At 39.3% G+C, this 22,995-nt stretch overlaps 2 protein-coding genes across 2 annotated transcripts in view; both read left to right on the top strand.

Annotated features, from left to right (window-relative positions):
* Positions 1-155: 155 nt before the first annotated feature.
* On the top strand, positions 156-4,508 carry LOC119730867. Its single transcript, XM_038203931.1, has 4 exons — positions 156-507; positions 1,900-2,038; positions 3,974-4,189; positions 4,354-4,508. Coding segments are annotated over exons 1-4 (471 nt in total). The 5' UTR covers positions 156-392; the 3' UTR covers positions 4,355-4,508.
* A 5,637-nt stretch (positions 4,509-10,145) lies between these two features.
* The window catches only part of LOC119730093 (neurogenic locus notch homolog protein 1-like), a 72,145-nt gene continuing 59,295 nt past the window's right edge, over positions 10,146-22,995 (top strand). Inside the window, exons 1-3 of the mRNA XM_038202876.1 lie at positions 10,146-10,600; positions 18,953-19,199; positions 19,915-19,973. Coding sequence (XP_038058804.1) covers positions 10,390-10,600; positions 18,953-19,199; positions 19,915-19,973 — 517 coding nt within the window. The 5' untranslated portion in view covers positions 10,146-10,389. The remainder of the gene's footprint in view (positions 10,601-18,952; positions 19,200-19,914; positions 19,974-22,995) is intronic.

Genomic DNA, 22,995 nt, shown 5'->3' with positions numbered 1-22,995 from the left:
CTGTGACAATGGGCCGGAATGCGGAAGAATTTAACAACCGTTTTTATTACATTGTGGGTAACGACAGGATATCTCGTTACTGCATCTAGCTCTCTATGAAGAGTATAGCCAGTTGCACGCATGCCTTTTATTCAACTATTTACACGTTGTCTGTTTACCGAGGCGTGTATATATGTATGCTCTTTGGCTGAACGTAAAAGATCTTTGATTCGTGCATGGGACTATAAAGCTATGAAAAATATTATGTTTGTTTTTTTAATGGCCGACATTGAACTGAAGCCAACGAGCTACTGAGTTTCGGATCTATAGAAACTGTTGATTTGCATTCAGTATGACTCTCGGCCGAGGTACATACACACCAATTAGTGTGGTGCCGCTGTAACTCAACGATAATGGTCGGTGTGCCAGCCGTAGGCCTACAGTGGGTTGAGTTGCAAACCGTTTTACTGTTCACTACTGCAAATGCCTGTTTCGCACTAACTACACCTGCACCGACAGAGTCAACAGGTAAGATAGACTTTTATGTCGCCTACCCATACCGTGCTATACCCATACACTCTCAGTGTAAGTTACTTTAACATACACTCTAGTCGTGCGTTGTGATTACACGTAAATCATATTTTGGCATGGTTGTTCACACTATTTTTGTGTTCTGTCAGTTGGTTGTGTGTTTGTTGCTCTGTCTTTCAAACACTATTGCCAGAATATGCCTGCATGTCTGTTTAAAACTTATCAACATTTATATTATTGATAATGCATTGAATTGAGCAATAACGGCAGACAGAACAGGTCTACAAATCAATGATTGACTCAAAATTTACCGTCTGATTTGGAAACTTTCCGCACTGTAGGGTTAATAATGAAACAATTAAGTGAGATTTGGTCCCTAATATAATTAGCTTTAAGACTCAATTACCGTAAACTGAAATTGAGTCCCTCACACGTACCTCTGTACATGTAATTTCAAAGTTCGAAGGCGAACGAATTAAAACATTATTTGAGCAGGAGAAACAAAAATACCTTTAAAAAGGTGTGATTATTTGTCTTATTAACATTGACTTTATTGTGTTGAAAAGTGAGAAAATATATAATGTGCTTAACGAACAAGCTCATGTGAGGTCCCTGTGCGGCGGACCAGGCTTTCAATGGGTTAAACCGGTTTGATGTGGCCACAACCCCGTCTCCAAGTTCCCTCAGTGCTTGTACAAATGGCATCTTCTGGAAAGCTTTGCAATTTCTACTGAGCCCTATAGCATCCTCTTAATGCCGTCATGGGCGTCAATCGATGGGGCAGGGGGGGGGGGGAGAATCCCCCACTTTTTAAAGTGGGGGATATAATATCGTTTGTCCCCCCCCCACTTTTTTCTTTGTCCCCTTTGTCCCCTTAAAATAGCTGATTCAATGACTCCAAACTCGAAAATGATGTTTAAAAGATGATCTTTTGCTCAAAACGTGGTTTAAGTGGTCAGAAATTGCCTCAGATCGCACCCTGAGAATCCAACATTTTCCGAGGCCCTGAAGCGGGCCCCGGACCCCACGCCGTTAAGGCTTCGCGCTTCGCGATCGCATCACTGCTGATCAAGGTATGCCCCCCACTTTTGACAAGCGACTGACGCCCTTGAATGCCGTTCTTTCTCCTCACATTTGGTATGCCAAGTGCTACAAGGCATTTGGGCAGGGATGCATTGTAGAATCTTCGGCTCAATTATTAGAAACGAAACAAAATGTATGAAAAGTAAATAATTGTATACGCCATAAGTCATCAATAGTACGAAATGGTAGGGGGCATTTTTGAACCGGCGACCCTTGTAATACCGAGGTACAACCCTCAGACGACAATACTGCATTACCTTGGAATACTGAACAGTCCTTTGTACTTCTGTTTATTTTGTGCATTAGGTATTTTGGGTCTGTCTAGCGATGTGATTCTGTGGATCATAATTGGCACTGCGTCGCTGTTTGTTGTCACGTGTGTATGTATTATCACTCTTCTGTGTGTAATCGCCCGTAAGGAAAGAGCAGCCAAGAGAACATTCACGTAAGAACATAATTTTACATCATTCGTCAAATTAAAAAGGTTTTCAAGCTTTTCTGGTTTCCTAAACTGTTCTGTAAACAGGAGGACTGCCAAGAGAAAGGTAGCACTTCTTTTACATCTTGATGAAATTCTAACGCTTTCTAGAAGACTTGGTGACAATTAAATGAAAGATACCTTTTTGAGACTTTGATTACAGAGCTCGTATCAGGAGCTTGCGACACCATCACGGTGTCTTTATGGTTGCAGACCAGTAAATCGGTCCAAAATTGCCTACGCCGGCCAAATCACGATTTGCATGCCCTCAAAATCTTTAGTATTTGAGCATGCTTTGGGCCATGAACTTGAGGGTTTGTAAACAATATGGGTGGAAGCCGTGCACAGGACTGTGAGCTTGTAGTTCCGTTAAATTTTGATGAAATCGGGGCCCTTAGAGCGCTCTATTTTGCAATGGAGTGTAGGCATCGTTTTTCTACATGGCGATGGGCTTCAGGCCTATTTTCAGGGGTGATCATCTTCGGATGGAAATTTCTCCTAAAAGTCATCAGTTGGCCCCCCACAAATTGAAAAGAAAATAAAAGATGATGAAATAAGCTTTAATTTGATGTGTGTCTCGAACACCTTGGAGAGTTGTGAGTATTTTTCCCGAATTTCTGAAGTGGGAGCATTTACCATTGGGGTCTATGGAAGTTTATTTACTGGTCTGCAACCTTATGGACTGGTGTTGTTGAGGCCCTCACGTGACCCGTCACTCAACAACACCAGTTGATAAAGACACCGTGATGGTGTCGCAAGCTCCTGATACGAGCTCTGTAACCAAAGTCTCAAAAAGGTATCTTTTATTTAATTGATATAATAATGGGACAGGAAACGAACTTTCACGCTCGACTTGGTGACAAGTTTGGTAAAAACTTGTTACTGACTTGAAAACGATAGGTCCTATGGTAAAATAAGCGAGAATTGTCATAATTATAATCAATGCATTATTGTTTTGTAGGTTATGTTGCAAAATCTTCACAAACTAATAGACAGAAGTCATCCATTCCCAATCCAAGCTATTCGAATGAAATGTGACACTGTTATATTGATGACGTGACTTAAGTTTTGACTTGTGCTATAGAATTGGCTTCGACTTTAATTTAAGTATATACTTTTATAGAAGTTCATTATGATATTGAAGTATTAAAGGACTACTAAAAAGTGTATACACGAGGAGGACAGAAACAACAGAAATGAAAAGCAAAGAAAGAATCTGATTCAGAAGGAAAGGTTTAATATATCTCTTGAAGGACGGAAGTTCAAAGGATGAAGGAAAGCAAGCCTCATGCAATATACGTTCCACAGAGATTCCACAAAAAGAAGCTGCTTGCACATAATAGTTCCCCATCAGGGGATAGAGTGCATGGGTTTGAGGAAACTGCAACCCCAGTCTCCTGCGTCAAACACTTTAAGACATATAAATAGGATCATTTATATTTGGCCAAAAAAAAGTACATGTACTACGGAATTATAAAAAAAAAAAAAAACTCATTCAAGATCGTACTGGTACTAAACACCCCCATGAAATTATTCCGTCTGTCACTCTGGCTTGCAGTTATTTTGACGAAATATAGATTATTTCCAACGATCAGTCAATATTGACTGAATTTTTTGAAATATAGAGAGTGCTGTTATAACGAAATCGTGTGTTTCATGATCAAAAGTTTACTTGTGCATGGTTTGTCACTGTTTTCTCGAAAAAATGTACAGGTGAATTTTCAACAGGTTAGGTTTTGAACATTCTTCTTTTGATTTTGAGTGGTGTTATTATTGGAAACGAAAAATAAATGCATGGAAAGCAAATGATACTGTATCAAGGTTGAGTAAGCAGAGGAGCATCTACCATGACGAAAATGGTATAAGATTACAAGGTCCACACAATTTTTTTAATTTGTTCAGGCCAGCAGTAATACAAGCAGTGCACGGGGATGCGATCAGAGGCATAGGTCCAAGCCGGCCCGTTATCGACACCGAACAGCAAGACTCCCGCGCCGTGCAAACTCCGCAATCAACGGCCGGAGATGGCGATGGCGATGCGGTGGTCACGAGCCCAACGCACGAATCTATTGAACTAGAGCAACTCGGCCAGCGGCAACAACCCAACGGCACGCAATGGTGAGCTCGTTTGATTTAATTCATGTCCTCATTTCCCCAAATTATAAATATCATGTCTTCAAAAGTGCAAAAAAATTTATGTTATAAATTTATTATTTGCCTGCATGATTTACTCTACTTTTGTATTTTTTTAAAATCGATATTGCTTTTTCTTCTTGATTTAGATCATGCAAAATTCAACTGCTGTTCATTAGAATGGGGTTTGGAGAAGGCGCGGCTGATCATCAACCCAAAGTCTGCCTGTGCCAAAGAATTGGGACGAAGGGGCTCAGTAATGGCTGAAATATTCTGTATCATACTCACCGTACTGGCGGGTCAAGAACCCAAAAATGCAGGGGGTAGGTGTGGGGCAAAAGGGGGGGGGGGATAGAGGGGATAGAGAGGCCGTTGCAAGTAATTCGATAAACGGGAAGTGACGGGTGTTGGTCCTCGCCATCGTATGACCCTGTAGGGGCGCTCGTTTCTACCTTTTTCCATGGAGGAAAGTGATGGGCGTCGCCGGGGGGAGGGGCAAAGCACATGTCCCCCAAATCCGTGTACTTTCTCTAGCATATTATTCTTAATTTATCATTTTTTCGAGGGTGGGCGGGGACATTTAGTCACCCCACCCCCATTGACATCCCTACAGACGCCCATTTTGTTAAATGTGTATTATGTTAATAGCAAATATGACTTCACACCTCTTTTTTCCCCCTTTTTCTTATTTTCTTATTCCTTTTTTGGGGTGGCTTTTCCGGGGGGGGGGGGCAAGCGCATGTGGACAAGTAGACCACAACATCAATTAAAAAAAAAGCCAGTTGCATACAATCCATCTCGGGTTTGAATAATACAAAGATTCTTGTCATTTTTAAATTTATTTTTAACGTTTTAACTGTATATATGCAAAAGCAATTCTGTTGAGGAAAAGGCCTATAGTGGAGAGATATACATATACCTATACTTATAGTTGTTATTGCTTTGTAAAAATATTTGCAAATAGCCACTGTATGAAATCGATCCCAAGTAAATACCAAATAATGAATATTTAAAATGTTAAATAAAGAAATAATATTGATAATTTTATGTTTTTAGGAAATATATGCGGTGAAATTAAAATTTAATAGTCCCCGTTCGTATTTTTTTTTAAGAATAAAGGAACCACCTTTTGAAGAAAAAACATACCCTTTCTTACAATTTTGTCACCTCTGTCGTGATATTGTTCTACCAGTGCCTTTTAACCTAGGCAGTTCACAAACAGAGTTTTTGGATCGATTCGCTTTCAGACCATTTTCGCTCAATAGGGGGCGCTCTACCTGTAGACCGGAGCCGAAATTAATTCTCACTGCGCGAAGACGCCTCGCGTCTGTACGCTTGATAGAGCATAACGGATTTCAATAGAAAGTTGTTTTTGTGATATTTTTCCCCCGAGTGGGAGTGCCGACTAGTGTAGCAATTATTGTTCACTGGGTGGTAGTGACTAGTCTCCATTGTTCCATTCCTTTTGTTAGCAACTTTTTTCTCTCTCTGGGTGAGTCATGCTCTGACGAAGTTTGTGACTGGCCCATTCAGGTACAACACTTGCTGGGAAATCGGAAAAGTAAAAAGGCCCAGCTATAGGTTTTGGTCACGGTTAAGAACGTGCACGCATCAAAAGTGCAAGAACCCCCGTAGCTACATTTTTTCGGGGACATGTTGAAAAAAAAAGAAGTATACCTGTGTTGAAATGTCAAAGGTGGCAGACAATAATGAAACTTTTGTGATGGCGCGTGATGACTGAAATTTGTTTAAACTTCAGCCCCCAGAAATTCCTTAAGACTTGCCAATAAAAACACCTAAGCTTTACATTGTATTGAGGGTCGATTACCTAGGGAGTGTTGGGGAGTAAAGCTCAGTGACACAGAAGCTTGGCATTTTTTGCCATTATTGCTCAATTTCGCTAATGAATTTCAAACCTTGACTTTCATTTTTTGGTTTTGCTGTGATAAACAACTGTGCGGGATAGGGAACAAGGCTGTGATACAGGTTGAGTTTAAAGAAAGTGACCTGGATTAATGAGTTTCCCCCTCTTTAAAAGCAATGAATTTTGATACACCGTTTTAGCATGTATTCAACAAAACCTTCATGTTATTCCACTCATGTGAGCAAAACAATTAATGAAATTGATCCATACTGTCGGTTAATATGCATGGTTTACTAAAGAAGCCATTTTTACATCTGTCCACGGATTGAGAAATGCTTTGAAGCCATTTTGCCGAGCCAGAACCTGTAAAAAGGCCCAGCTATAGGTTTCGGTCACGGTTAAGAACGTGCACGCATCAAAAGTACAAGAACCCCCGTAGCTACATTTTTTCGGGGACATATTGAAAAAAAGAAGTATACCTGTGTTGAAATGTCAAAGGTGGCAGACAATAATGAAACTTTTGTGATGACGTGATGACTGAAATTTGTTTAAACTTCAGCCCCCAGAAATTCCTTATGACTTGCCAATAAAAACACCTAAGCTTTACATTGTACTGTGGGTCGATTACTTAAGGAGTGTTGGGGAGTAAAGCTCAGTGACAACGAAGCTTGGCATTTTTTGCCATTATTGCTCAATTTCGCTAATGAATTTCAAACCTTGACTTTCATTTTTTGGTTTTGCTGTGATAAACAACCGTGCGGGATAGGGAACAAGGCTGTGATACAGTTTGAGTTTAAAGAAAGTGACCTGGATTAATGAGTTTCCCCATTTTAAAAGCAATTAATTTTGAAAACACCGTTGCAGCATGTATTAAACAAAATCTTCATGTTATTCCACTCATGTGAGCAAAAGAATTAATGAAATTGATACATACGGTCGGTTAATATGTATGGTTTACTAAAGACGTCATTTTTACAACTGTCCACGGATTGAGAAATGCTTTGAAGCCATTTTGCCGAGCCAGAACCTGATAAGGTTACACAAAAAAAATCAAATCATTTGAGTCAAGACTGCAACTTTATTTGTTACTGTCCGATATTGTATTTTGTATAAGAGGAACATATCAAGTCTTGGGCCGGTCTTAAATGATGATGGTGATTTTTTTCCGTTTTCCTTTGCACGCTTTTGTTAATTCACGAAGGTAGGAACACTTCCATTTTTGGTTGTATATTTAAAGGGTATTCATCAACGCGTGTCGGTAAATGATCAGTGGAGGACAGCTGGATTTTGTGGCATTTGTATTCAAATAAGCATGACTGGTGAATAGAGTATGCAAATTACCCGAAATTTTCACAGTAATACTAGTCAATAGCATGTACTTTATTCCTATATCGTTTTGTATTGAAAGAGGCGAGCCACATATTTTCACGTTTTTTTTTTTTTTTTTACTCGCCGGTTACGTTCTTTGTGACTCATGTATAATTCAATTAAGGCGAATGCGTTTCATATATTGAAAGCTTTATCAATGATTCCTTAGCCTCGGGAGGGGGAGTACAGTAATAAAGTAAATTCTGTTACGAGCCAGTCTGAACCATCAGGCCGGTGTTTATCTCCCGTTTCAGTAGCATGAAATGACTGAGAATATTTATATTCCCCCTGGATGGGATGCTAGTCCATCACAGGTTACTCCCCAGCTAATGGCAGTACCCATTTATACTCCTGGGTGGAGAGAGGCAAGTGGACTCAGGTGAAGTGGCTTGCCCAAGGACACAACATATGGCCGGCGCCTGGATTCGAACCCCTGACCCTCTGATCATGAATCACAAACCCTAACCACTAGTCCACCCACGAGACACCATGCATGCAGATATTTGAAATGTGTTCCGACCTGGTGGTCAAATGAATACAGTTTTTGCATTGTGGACATTTGATTTTTAACTGACTTAGAAGGATGCTTTTCTTTTCTCGTCCAACATTCAGTTCCAGAATAAGCAAAGTGCGTATTAGAAAATGAGGAATTGCACAGTTTTCTCCGTATACCTCCCCCCTGCAAATCCTTATATTTGTTTTAAGCATGAATATCATTATGGAATTTCTGCATTAATTTCTGACTCAAACTTTTGTCGAACGTTGGAATCATACTTGACACTATAGCCTAACACAAGTACATACTGCTTCTCATGGTGTGACTGGTAGACTGCAATCATGGCATATCCAGTATTGAAAATTCGAAGCTGCTTTGGGCGGGGACCAGCCAAAGGCGATGACTACATGCGACGGACGAATGTGTGTCAACTCACTCCCCCCCCCCCCCCCGCCTTTTGTGACTTTCCCCTTATTTACTTTCTATTCACCGTTACTGGTGGAACGTCTACCTACACGAGTAGGTAACCGGCGGAGTTTTTGAGCCCAAGTTAATGAGGTGGAAGAGGAATTTATGGGTCAAATATATTTATGGAAAAGATTTGTAAGCGAGCAGCCTGCCCACTGGATGGTTTAACTGAGAAGTTTAAGGTGTTTCCACACAGAGTGTTAAATCAACCAACACTGTTTAGGGTGTTTTATTCGGTTAGATCGCCCAGTGCTGTCGCAGTAGTCAGATTTCAAGCTCCGGATTTTCTTCTTTGGGGGAGTAGATACTTTGAAATGCCATGGCATGCAATCTATCTTTACAAAAGAATACATTTTCCTTTAACCAACCATGAATTTAAACAGACACCGCTTGACGAGGGACAATAATGAGGAATATTTCCTTGAGATGCTGTTTTACCGTTTCAGAAATTTCATTTGAATTTCGTTGTATGTTTTTGTTAACTTTACATTATACCTGAAGATTTTGATATTAAATTATATGACCTTAATCTGATCTCAAACTTAAGAATGATATGCTACTGATACTCAAGTTTCTATCAAAAATGACGCACGTGTGTTCTTCCTCGAGGCCTACTTATATTTCCGCCCACAAGAAACAGGGGATTTACGTCCTGGTGTCTGACAAAGAAAAATCTAAACCCTGACCTGGACGGACACACTTTAATTTTCAATTGAGGGTCCCCTAAACCCTTCAAGGAACCATAGTGTCTGATTGAGCACGGCGATAACAAAGAACGACCTTCTGAGTTTGGTGTCAACACCGTAGGATTAACCATACACTTCTTTCTTAATAATAGTAAAAGTCCTCGTCAATGCATGTTGGTTTATGCCACAATGATGGCACTGTTGACATTTTGACATGCAGATTTTCTGGAGGAGTTTTCTTCAGCCAACCCAACCGCGGTGTCGCAATTTGCACATCTAGTTTTATTCTGACAATCAGTGGCCAATTTCAATTGCTGTGAAACATCTCGTGAAAACCCGTTTTAATTGTCGTCTTCTGTCAATTCCAGGTTTGTGAATACTTCTGTTAGGGCCTAATAGTTGAATTGAACTTATCCTGTATCAATGAATGAAGAAAACACGCCGAAAGGTGAACACGACAAAATGCTATACAGTACGCGTTGTGCAAAAAATTGAGTTGGCTGATGTATATGACTGACTGGTCACTGATGCGCACTTTTGTATTTAGAAAATGTGAATCATTATGCACTTGAACCTGGGCCCATCTGTCATAAAAAGACTGCATGAAATAGAAATTATGATGTTTATCATTCAGTACAAAACTGAAATTCAGACTTGGTATGTTGATGCCGTTGAGAATCGCCCAAGCTCGACCGACACCTGTATACATTTTTTTATGGGAGCTTGTGGGATTTCACACGTACGTGTATTTGGTAAGCCAGTTCTATAAATGGCACCCGATATGGTATATAACCATTATTAGCCTGGAATATCACCTCCATTTATTACAAATTTATGGCAGTAACTTTCTAAAGAAGGTCTACCAGGCTGGCTCCACAAAACCGAAATCCCTAGAATCAGTCATTTGTGAAAAAAAGGCCCAAGGCCGGTCAGACGAAAATCTTTTGTGCCGAAACCGAACAGCGATAACAAAGCAACATCTAGCTCCACATCAAACTCGTTTGCATATTGCTGAATAGCCTCCCGATGCCCTTTCATATTTTGTTTCCATTGTCAAATAAAAAACACCAGTGGAGTAATTTCGTAAGCCTGCACACATTCATACACAGCGCACTTGACAATCGGCATAAACGATAATCGCGCCTATGAACTTTATGCGCGCATCTCATATAATTTTTATTCACAGCTTCAGATTGGACTAAGGAAAAGAAACAACTTAATAAGATCACTGCCTGGTATAATTCCGTAGATTTGTCGGTCAGACGTGTAGACCGCTGGTGGTGCACATCGTACCAAAGTCGCCATGGAGTTCAGGATCGGGACGGGGATTTTTCTGTGCTTCGTCTCCGTGGCTCTGCTGCTACCGGGCGGTTCTTGCCGGATGACCGGTGCGCCGGTGGCGGCCTGCAGCACTCTCACGCCGCAGCACGGCACGTCGGCCCAGACTGGGCCCAGCCCGTACGTGTTGGAGACGGTTTCAGGTAGCACCTACTCGGTCGGAGGGACAGTTACAGGTTTGTTGAAAACAATCACTTTGTTGAAAAAAAGAAAAGAATCATCATTTTTCTTACATTTTATCTGAGCGAATTATATTCATCCAGTAATAGTTTCGAAACGATGTACATTATCTACAATCTCGTGGTTGTGCAGATAGTGTAGGTCGTCGTTAAAAATTCTCTATAATTAATGTCAAACAAACTCATGCATGCGTTTCCAACATAATTAGCGATAACCGGCCATCATTTGGGTATTGGCAAGGTGAAAAGGTTGTGTTTGAAAACTGCATTCGTTTTTTTTTTCAATGTGGCAGTTGTATACCAAGTGCTCTCTTAAACAAACAAATTTTGTCAAAATACTGACTGGTTTCTCTCGATCGTGAGAACTGACTGGAATGGGAAACCGATACCAAAAGGTTTTAGCTTTCGACTATAAGTTCCCATTGATTGCGGGCTTTCCGTTCCGAAATCCTGTCTATATAAATATTGTTATTTTGACTAATTCCCAGTGGTCATTGGCATTGTGGTCTCAAAGGCACATCATCTGCATTTAACCCAAAGTAACCTGTCTGTTATTACAACGTTCACTTGGCCATGATTAAAGATCGAACTGGTACTAAACATCCCGTGAAATTATTCCGTCTGGCTTGCTGTCATTTATTGGAAAAACTCAAGAGCTGTAGGTGATTTACAACGATCAGTTGACTGATTTTTTTGGGGGAAATGAAGAGTCTTGTGAACGAAATCGTGTTCCGTGATCCAAAAGTTGTGCGTTAACACTGTTTTCTCGAAAAGTGTAACATTCACTGATCTGAAACTTCAACATGTTATTATAAGCTTCGAACATTTTTCTTTGGATTTTGAGTGGTGCTATCATTGGAAACGAACAAAATGCACGAGAAGCAAATGATCCTGCCTTTAAATGCAGTCAAATCTGAGAGTTAGGTGCAGGGCCGTAGCCAGCCGGCCTGGTGGAAGGGGGTGGTCGTTTTTTCGCCACGAAGTGGACCTTTTCATGTCTAATAAACATGGAAACATTTGATGAGTGAAACTCAAATGTCAATCGCGATGAAAAGTGGACCTGCGGCCGAGTGTATAATGAGTGTATAAACGAGAGGTCATCATAGTTGAAAAAACTGGGATTTTATGCTGAAAAAAAATCTCTATTGCCACTTTTTTTTGCCAGTGCATGAAGCGCCTGATGACACAGCATTGGAGATTCGACGAGAAACCATTGAAATCATGCCGCTAATTTATCAAAACGTAATGTTTTACTGTGCAGAAAGAGACATGGAAATACACACTTTCCTCAACTTGTTTTCGTTGAAACAAAATCAGCTTGCCACCAAGTGAAATTTGAATTGAACTGATTTGAACTGATGTGCATGTAAAAAAGAAGAAGAGTATATTAATCTATCCATTAGTAGTGCCTATAGGTTTTCTTGGTTAAAACACTTGTGTTATTTAAAGTTTGAATGATACAAAAGTAATCGGGAAAACCTACATAAATGTTAATGGGGGACAAAAAATAAACAAATATTTGTTGTGATGGGTTTCTCTGAGACATTCGCAAAATTGAATGACATAATCGCCAAAGGCGTTCACAAAATGTGGACTTTACATCGGAACCTTACAAAAGTCCCAAAACAATCTTCGTATACCGGTACGAGGGCCTTTAAGTAAATGACACAGTATTTCTCCATTCAATTGTTATTTGGCAAACGAACATTAAGGCGTCTCGCTTTGAAATAAGTCTGTTAATCACCCCCCCCCTTTTAAAAATCGCTTTTCATCGAAATTCCTGGCACAAAATCTTAAATGCTTCACTAAATTCCAAAAAAAGTACATGTATATCCTGGTTAGGCCACACTTAAAACCCATTGCATGCCAAACAACAGTGTGTGAATTTAATTTTATGTCAGTTTACTTCCGTGAACCAGAGGAAAAAAGGGCTGACGCGAATGAATTCTTTTCTGTGTGCCGCAGGCATTGATGCATAGCAACGAGATGAAAAGGGACGTGCCCCGTATATTGGGCCAGTTTATATAACTGGAAACCCATCCGAGCTTATATTTGCATTAATAATTTGTAACGAGTCGATGCACAGTAATTGCACGACCGTCGATGGACTGTTTAATATGACGGGATGAATTGATTTTTGTTGCGAAATGCAACAAGTGGAATTGTGATGTAAAATAATTCGGTAGGGTCTATAGCATTGTTTTGGGTGTTATTTTCCTTAAACAATGCCTGTGATGTGCTTTAGTACTAATGGTAGGGAAGATTCTAAATATTACAAAACGAAATTAACATCATGCCATTTAAGGCATGCTATTCATGCAAATGGGGCAAAACACATTTTCCCCCAAAAAATTTGGAACTTTTTAAACTTATTCTCAATTCATCATTTTCCGAGCGTGGGCAGGGGAACATTAACTACCCCCGCCCCCATCAAATTAACAGCAACATGGCTTCGCACCTCTTTTTCCTTTTATTAAATATATTTTCCCTTTTAAGCGCCCCCTTGCCCCCCCCCCCCATTGCGACGCCCATGTTCATGCAATTGATCGTTTTCGATAACACCATCACTTAAACTCCAAAGAAGAATGCCGAAAACATGAAGTTTCAGCTCAGTGGATAGGCCTATTACACTTCTCGAGAAAACAGTGAAAAACAATGCACAAACTTTTGATCACGAAACACGATTTTGTCAATAACATGCACTCTGAAGTCTAAAAATCAGTCAACTTAGGCCTTCTGATCATTTCTTGAATTTATTGAAATGACAGCAAGCCAGATGCAATAATTTCACGGGGTGTTTAGTACCAGTACAATCTTTAATCCAGATAAGCTTTTTGATAATAATTCGCTAGGTTACTTGTAGGATAAATACAAATAATCCGAAATTTGCCCGTAATATTGTGCTCCATCCTAACTGTCCTCAATTGCCACATCCTGCTAAAAGAAAATTCAGGTATAACGAAATCGTCAAATCAACTCTTGTTTTTTGGTGCTTGGAAATAGCCGAATATTATGTCATCATAAAATAATTACCTATAAGTACCACTTAGCTTAAAAGTACTTTACCAATCCTTTCCGATTTATGTCTTGCAATTTGACCTAAATTAACGTATGAAATAAACACAAACACTCCATCTGTTTTCCACCACACCAATACAGATTTTGGTTCCCATACCTTTTTCACATACATTGCTTCAGAGCATATTTGTCGCTTTCAATATACATGTTCAATTTCCTCATCTATGTGTTTACCAGTGGTAGCCACTTCACGAGTTATACATCCGGAATATGTTAATGAAAAGTGGGAACCCGACTATACACCTGCAAGTTCAATCAATTAGAACAGGTGCATCGGCTATCCTTGGAAACAATAGCAACAGCTTTGCATAACACGCGATATATCAATGTGAGTAGACAAGTGATTTCAGTCCAGAGGGGAGCACTGTCAAGTTCGTTTTAATTAATGTTACCAGCATCGCTATTATAATATTCATCACACAACCTCACCATTCACTGCTATAATCACCTTCGTGACATCTCAACATCACCACCGTCATACCAAGAACATCACCACGGCCGTCGAAATTGTTTCATGTATAGTGCAGTAGTATCAATGTTATCGCACGGCCAACAATTTAAAATACGTTTACAAAAAAAAAACTCCAAGAAAAAGAGCATGATAAAAAATACCACGGAAAAAAACATACACATAGAAAGGGAAACAACAAAACTGTTAAGAGAAAGGATCACAGTCAACTTTCGTAAATATAGATCTCAGTGAAATAGGAAAACAAATGACAAATTTGCAAGAATAATTTGGGTATACTAAAAATGACACGAAAAGCGTACGAGCTAAAGTGTTGAATTATGGAAAAGATGTAACATTCAGCCCATGAGAGTTATTAATCCACCGGAAATTTTTTTTAGTAGGTGTACATCTTACATCTTTTTCACAAAGGTGTATACGCCTTTTTTTTCTTTCTTAAATTGAAAGCCGATGGATGGATTGATCGCTCATTCGGTAATCGTAGGCGTTTCGGTTGCCTTGGAGATGAAAACAACCTCCAGCCCGGGTCATCTTTTGGGTTTCCCGTACATATTCAGATATTGCATACAAACACCGAAGGCCCGATGATTCACATGTAGGAAGCACCTGCCAGATTACAGATATCAAGAAAAAAAAATAATGAATAGACTTATACACTCAGTGTAAAATAAGCGTTGCTCATTTTAACAACCAATTTTAAACCTCTTCGTTTCACCCCCGCCCTTATCAAGGACAGAGCAGAAAACGACCAGTCAGAATAACTCAAACTACATTTTATAATGTTTAATACTTTGTGTCTTTTGTCAGTGTATAATATAGTGAGATGTCAAGAGACCAATTTAAACTTAGGTTATGTGCTCAAATTTTAAGGGCATATGATCATTTGCATTTATCCCAAAAGTATAACCTACAAAGTTATTATCAAAAAACTTACTTGGATTAAAGATCATAAGATCATACTGGTACTAAACACCCCGTGAAATTATTCCATCTGGCTTGCTGTCATTTAGAAGAAATCCAGAAATAGTGATTTCCAACGATCAGCAATTGACTTGGGGGGGGGGGGCGGGAATAAAAGAGTGAAATTGACGAAATCGTGTTTCGTGATCAAAAAGTTGTGATGATTTGTTTTTCGCTGTTTTCTTTTTAAAAGTGTAGTATCCACTGAGCTGAAACTTCAACAGGTTATAGGTTTTGAACATTCTTCTTTGGATTTTGAGTGGTGTTATTATTGGAAATGAACAAAATGCATGAGAACTAAATGATCCTATATGCCTTTGAATGAGAACTGCAAAAATCTTCGTATTTTGTTTTAATGAATGAAGAGATCATGTTTGATATTTTTTTTGCCAAAGAAAGGTACACGTTATCACCTAATTAAGTCGTGTAATTGGCGTATGAAAATTTTATAAAAAATCGCCTTTTTTTCAATGACATACATATCTGATTGGCATTAGTAATTTAGTCAGACGTGTTCGGATGACTGATTCGTACAGACAAGTTAAAACGGTCGAGCAAAGTACAATTTGGGGCTAAAAGAAATGGGATGTAGGCCATAATTATTTCTTGGCTGATCACTTTCGAATTTAAAAGGGGAAAACCTGAATTACTGACGTGTTAATAATAAAGTTCTCTTGATCTTTTGTAATGATTATTTTTTAGTTCGCATTTTCCATTTGGAAAAGAAAACAACTTAAAGGGAAAATACAACATTTGCAAACATCAAAAAATAAAACTACCAAATCATTTTGAAATACCTTGCTGGACTGTTAGTGAATGACAGTGTTAAGCATCCTGTAAAATCATGGCACCTGGTATACTGTCATTTTCAAGAAAAGTGGTATTTTTGTATCAATTTCCAACGCTGATCGGCCGATCAGCGTTGGAAACAACTGGCTTTTTTTCAAATACTGGCCCCAATTGACCATTGCACTTGTTTGCAATCGATTACAAACCTATGAACGGGTACGAGCAAGCTAGACTGGTTCCCTGACCTTACAATTCCCCAATGTATGTAAACTGCTCTCTTTCTTCTTATATGGAGTCAGGGAACCAGACTACAGGAAAATGATCGTTTTTCTTGGTTTTTATAGCATTTTCGAACCCAAAACCTCAAAAAAGTCAGTGTAACTATATTTGCTATATATTTCCAACCCCCCAATTCCATCCATTTCTGAAAATTACAGCAAAAGCAAATGATGTATATTCCCTTCATTGTGGAAAGGCCAAAGTTCTCATGGGCGATTTCAGGCTTGAAAAGTGCTTTTATAAAATGTCGGCAAAGTCGTTATCTAAACAAAGTACTTTTCCATGAAATCGTTTCCTTGAAATAGCCTGGTCAACTTGTTTTTCAGCAAAGATTTCAGCTGTGGTTGACAAGCATACGGTGTTATGGGTCCATGTATAGCTTTGAATGCAACACGGATATGGTGCAGCCACAACGTTACCTTTTGAGCGTATCCGTTCATGCGAGTCGCCGGCTCAAAATTATGTTGGCCCAGTACGTCAATTATATTTCAATGCAGGGACGTTAACCAACTGTGAATTATTGAAAGCATTTGTAGAAAAAAAAAACCAGCCTTATTTTTCTTGCTAAGGTCAAATAAAATCCGGCGAGTTCCACCATGGTCTATTTGCTTGACTTTTTTCAATTGCAAGGTATTTTTAATGTATTTTTCTCCTTGGGGGAAAAGTTTTATGTTAATATTTGGTTTTGCTCTTTAGCGACTTATTTTGTATAAACACTGTATATGAGTGCTGTCTGAGAGAGATATATATACGATGTATATAGAAAACAAAAATACAAGCTTGTTGGAAGGGACTCTAGCCCAAGTTGTCTTGCTTATGTAGGCCTATATAGACTTATACAAGTACCACACACTTCATCCGAAAGAGCTAGCTAGACCATTATCATGTGGCTGCCATTTGATTTTTCCCATTCAAATCAATGTAACCAAAGCGAGGCTGGAAACACAGTCTGGTTCCTATTTGCTCGAAAAAAATATCATTCAGCACTGTTATTGGATATACAGGGAACACGACTGAAATGGCGGCAGCATGATAAAGATCTACAGACCTTATTCACGAGGAAGTCATTTTCGATCGTGTTCCCTGAATCTATTTTATAAATTGTGAACTGTTGAATGGGAGGGTGCCAGGCTATTTTATGATTGGAGTGCACGTTCCAAGCACTGATCTCCATTTCTTCCGAATGAGATCAATGGTTCCATGCCCCACTTTTTTTTTTTAAATGTGGCTTAAACATTATTGTACAAGTGTCAGATAATTCATCAGAGCAGACTGGTATTAATTTGTAATGAAATTTATTTCATTGGTTTCATTTCTACTCGCAATTTCCATAAATGAAGAGTTTACCTCGCTTTCAATTAAATATGGCTGACTTGTAAATAAGGTTTATACTTGGTTGGTTGGCTGGTTCGAATCCGCACGCGCATTATATACCATAACGATCGCTTAAGAAATGATAAAGGGCAACATTCAAGGTTCGTGTTTATCAAAAAAAAATTCCCCGCTTTTCGTTTCAAAAACTTGAAGTATTAAATTCCTATACCAAAACGTTTCTTCCAAAATCCATTTCGCATGTCCCCATCCAATGTTTGGATTGGGTGGGTGAGTTCGTTTTTTGTAAATGAAATATTCATTTTCAGAGTTTGCACAAAAATGAAACTTATACACGAAAGCATTGTGCTTTATTTTGCCTCTTACCGAACTATACCACACATTGAATTGATACTTTATACCTTGGTTTTTATTGGGTAGATTGTGTCCAAAAAAGGTTAATCGTGACTTCTTCCGGTCATTCTCTTTACACTCACGGATTGAATTTAACTCCAGGCACAGTTATTTCACAGCCTTCTTTTGTGTTCAACCTTGATGTTCTGCCAATGCAACTTTAATGGTCTGCCTGTCTGCGTTTGTACAACTCGTCAAAATTTGGACTGGCCGACTGGCCGACTGGCCTTGCTATATTTTTTGGAGAAAAAATAAGACACAGCTGTCCAAATACAAAATAGGTTTTATTCATCAAGAAATCTTTTCCATAACATCCAATATTATACTCGTATAATTATGCAAAGTTGCTTGTTTGTTTGTATTTGGTTTGCAAAATATATGTAAATTGTCCTTGCCTTAATTGTTGACCACTGAAATTTAAGGGGGAAAAATACAAAGTTTGCTTTTGCTGTAAGTTTCAGAAATGGATGGATTGGGGGTTAGAGTTTTGTAGCAAATATTGTTACGCTGTCCTGTTTAAAGTTTTGTGTTCATAAATGCTGCCCCTCCCCAAGAAATATTCTTGACCCTTTCTTCAGACGAAACGAAGCAACATAGACGTCGAAAAATTGTCAGGTCAGGGAACCAGACTAGCTGGCCTGCACTCGTTCACTGAACCGATTGCAAACAAAATTTGGGCTGACTAAATTTTGTAAATTTCAAGTGCGGCCAACCATCTTGGGAAATTACCAAAAATTCCACTTTTCTTGAAAATGACAGCACACCAGATACCATAATTTTACAAGATGCTTCAGATTATTATTTAATATAGTCAAGTCAGGTATTTCATAATAATTTGGTACTTTTGGTTTTTGATGTTTGCAAATGTTGTACATTACCTTTAAAAAAAGTTTTTGAGGAATTGAGGAAATACCTGTGGGCTCAAAGAAAAAATCGCGGGGGCACTCTAGATTGTGGAAGGGACATCAAAAAGACGTCCATAAAAGAAAAAATAATATAATAAAGAATGTCCGCTTAAAGTTCCTTTTGCAATTATCTTCCATCTGTAGTTCGTGTCAGCGCCAACCCAACTTCCACCCAATTCCGAGGTCTTATCCTGCAAGCTCGCCGGGCCAGCGACGACGCCACGGTGGGTTCATGGACGCTACCGACCGGTGGTGACTTCCGGTACACGGAGTGCTCTGGTGCCGGTGACCAGTCGACGGTCACTCACACGAACGGCCTGTTGGACAAGTCATTGCCGGTGACTTTCACCTGGAATGCCCCAACCCAGTCTGTCGGGGATGTAAAATTTCTGTGAGTATTTTTGTCGACAAATAATATTTTCTGTCATCGCCGATCTCAAAGAGATGTGCACTGACATTCATTCTTGGTAATCAGCGAAAAGCCTGTGACCACATGAAATGATAAAACAGAATTCGACCACATGCCTTAACAATTTAAACGATTTAAATTCATTGAAACTTGTTGGCTCCTACCCAGTTTATAATCGGATCCTCAGACGTTCATCACGTGTGCAGAGCGACACTAGTGCCGTTCAAGGTGGTGGGGATGCAAGGGCGGATCCAGAACACAATTTGGGGGGGGGGGGGGCAAACAAAAAAGTCCCCCATTTTCTTTAATACTAGATGCTCTGTGGTGCGATCTGAGGCAAGTTCTGACCACTTTAACCAATTGTTTTAGCAAAAGATGGTGGTGTTTGCGGTGTCTGCCTTTTTTGGCGACGTCAAAAAAAAAATTGAGTTCGTTGGGGGGGGGGGGGGGGGCGTTGACACCCTCCCCCTGGATCCGTCGTTGGGGGATGTGGATTTGTGACTCCCGTTTGCAACCCTGGATAAAAGAACAATTCAAATTGGCACTGAAGCCGAGGGCCTCGGTGCTTTCTTTAGTTGAGAGGATTAAAAAAGAAATGATCCTCAATTCAAACAATGGCTTAGCACTGGGAGCCTCGGTTTCATAGGGCTACAGTGTTTCATTTTTATAAATCTGTCTTGTTTCCATTTTTGTGCAGACTTTCTGTCGTTCAAGCATTTAGCACATTTTGGACAAATATGGAGACAATGGTCACAGGTGAGTGAATTGTAGTATTAAATATTCATGCCCTCCCGCCCTGTTCTTATGTTTGCCCCTCCTATTAATTGTGGGTGTCAGCAACCCTAAAAAGAAAGAAAAAGGCTGTTGTAATGTGCACAAAATAATGAACCCGCCCTGCGCGAGAGCCGATATTATTGTCGGGCCGCAAATAATATGAATTTTGTAAAGAAATATTTCCATGACTGATCATCACACTGAAAATACAACACGTTGAATTCGTTGAATTTCCTTTTTGCCTTTTTACATTAGCCAATCAAAATCCCGAAAACTTTTGGCATATTTTTTTCGCTGGTGCGACGCGTGCGAATGATGACGTACGTACTGCACTGTGGCATGCATCTGCCGAATTTGCCGTCTACCAAAGGAAACTTTTGGCTGGATAATCCCCACACGTACACGCGGTCTCATTTTCTTATCCGTAAAGATTATAAACTAACGTTGTTGGTAAGTATTTTTTTGAAGAATAAACCACATAAAAATTCCTGGTTTTTCATTAGTGTTGAGGTTGTGAAATGGGGTGGGCAAACTTTAATTGGGCTAAACACGACCGTGCCAACTGTCTTACTGTCACTGTGAGTGACAATTGTCATTATTTCTCCATGATTGTCATGACTGTGAACACAAACTCGGCATTCGGCCGCGCCGCTAGAGCCTACCAGTTGTCGTGCAGTAGCAGCAGTGCACTGTAGCACTAGGCCTATAACCCATGCAAACATTACATTTAAAGGGGTGCTAGTACTAGGTCCTGAAATCCCCCAAATTTTCTGTTTTGGATTGTTTACTTTTAGGCTAAATAAAAAAAAATGTTTAGCGTCCTGCCTTTTTGAAAAAGGGAAAGAGGAGGCTCCCCGGTCCGTGTACATACCGTCCAATCAGTTACCGTTTGAAAATTGTCAAAAGAAAAATGAAAAACGAACCCTTTACCGTTTACCCTATTACCATCTTGGTAAAGAAACAGAAAAAGGAAATCGTTTACCAGTTTCCGTTTATGCGTCTAAAAAACGAAAACAGAAAAACAAAAGTGTTGTACCTTTTACCATTTTTGAAATTGTAAACAAAAAAATGAAAAAGCAAACCCTTATCCAATTTTTGGTTTGAATTTTTGAACAGAAAAATGAAAAAGCAAACCCTTTTCCAATTTTTGGTTTTGAATTTTTGAACAGAAAAATGAAAAAGCAAACCCTTTTCCATTCTTTGGTTTTGAATTTTTGAACAGGAAAATGAAAAAGCAAACCCTTAACCAGTTTTTGTTTTTGAATTTTTGAAAAGAAAAAAGAAAAGCCAACCCTTTACTAATTTCCGTTTTTGAATTTTTGAAAAGAAAAAAGAAAAAGCAACCCCTTTACCCGTTTTTGCTTGTGAAATTTTGAAAAGAAAAAACAAAAAGAAAACCATTTACCAGTTACCATTTTTTTGATTTTAAAAAGAAAAAAGAAGAAGCAAACCCTTTACCAGTTACTGGTTTTTTTTATTAAAAAAAAGGAAAAGCAAACCCTGTACTGTTCACCGTTTTGGAGAAAAACGAAACCTGTTACCAGTCTAAGCCCAACGAAACCCGAGTGCGGCCGAGTTCGTCAGAAAGTGTCTCGCGGCTGTTTCCTGTGAAAAAAACCTGTCCACGGGGCATGGCGGGAACTCATGTGCGACCACGGGCATGCACATGTTTACTGTACTTGCTGTAAGTGCTCTCTTTAGTACGGCGCTCCATACGGCGCTCCATGAGTGCCATCACTTCTTTATTTACTCAGATAAATTTATCACGTCATGTTGACATATCGCCGAGAGTAAGGCGACTTAATCACATAATTGTATCGCTAAGTCGACTTACCGAAGTCGACTTGACGGCTTGTCCAGATGCATTATCTCTCCAAGTCGACTTCCAGAAGTCGACATGACGACTTGTCCAGAGGCATTATCTCTCCAAGTCGTCTTCCATAAGTCGACATGACGACTTGTCCAGATGTATTATCTCGTCAAGTCGACTTTCCGAAGTCGAGATGACTTGTCCAGATGTATTATCTCGCCAAGTTGACTTCTCGAAGTCGAGATGACGACTTGTCCAGATGAAATATCTCGCTAAGTCGACTTCCTGAAGTCGAGATGACAACATGTCGAGATAAATTATCTCGCCAAGTCGACTTACGATGAGGAGATGATGACATGCAAAAATCTCGTTCTGTATGGATATCCCGTTGTTGAAGCACTGTCGTGGATTCTTTCTTGTTCGTCGGTGCATTTGAGGTTTTCCCCACCCGTTCTTACATGAACAATAAACTGGCAGAGGAACAAGAGATAAACTTTAGGGTATTGATTTGATCTGGGTCGAAGTTGATTTGTGTTTTTTATATTTTCAACTTGTTTTAAATTACTCCCCCAAGCTTCGTAGGAAATCACACCTCTGCCTTGTTTTCCCCTATTTATCCCGTTGAAAAGTAATTCACTTCACGTTAAACATTAACAATCATAAATTCACAAAAATGTCTTTATTGACATGTTGCCTAAAAATGACACTTACAAATTCAAGATTTGCTTTAAATCATATTGAGATCATATTTAAGATAAAACGACTCTCACGGCTTAAATTGGAATATCGGAAAATTAGCAAAACTCTTGTCTGAACTCTTGTCTGATATATTACGAGAAATGATTTGATAAAAGCTCTTATTGCCAACATTAAATCTGGGGCACTGAAGACAAAGACAAATTTGTGTTAATTTCAAGATTTTAAATGGGGAGCGCCGGGGGGGGGGGGGGGCATTTGTTGCAGGACATTATATTCTTTTACATTTCGTTCGGAAAAGAAAAATCGAAGTTTTGAAAAAGCACGTATATAATTATACCAACAATAACCTTTCAAATTCCCATAACTATACAATCATGCGTTGCATGTTCGTCAAGCTTAAGAGCTTCTCCATAGATGATAATACCCAAACGCTTTGCATCAAAGCAGCAATACCTTTTCAATGAAAACAACTCTAATGACATCATTAATCATCCG

This window comes from Patiria miniata, unplaced genomic scaffold (assembly GCF_015706575.1).
Source record: "Patiria miniata isolate m_02_andy unplaced genomic scaffold, ASM1570657v1 HiC_scaffold_22, whole genome shotgun sequence".
In the NCBI taxonomy this organism is placed as follows: domain Eukaryota; kingdom Metazoa; phylum Echinodermata; class Asteroidea; order Valvatida; family Asterinidae; genus Patiria; species Patiria miniata.
The sequence above is the reverse complement of the archived record's forward strand: the minus strand, read 5'-3'. Positions and strand labels throughout refer to the sequence as shown.

Coding starts and splice junctions, on each gene's coding strand:
- LOC119730867 (XM_038203931.1), top strand. CDS start 393: ATGGTCGGTGTGCCAGCCGTAGGCCTACAGTGGGTTGAGTTGCAAACC. Junction 508..1,899: donor TGCACCGACAGAGTCAACAG/GTAAGATAGACT, acceptor TTTGTGCATTAG/GTATTTTGGGTCTGTCTAGC. Junction 2,039..3,973: donor GCAGCCAAGAGAACATTCAC/GTAAGAACATAA, acceptor TAATTTGTTCAG/GCCAGCAGTAATACAAGCAG.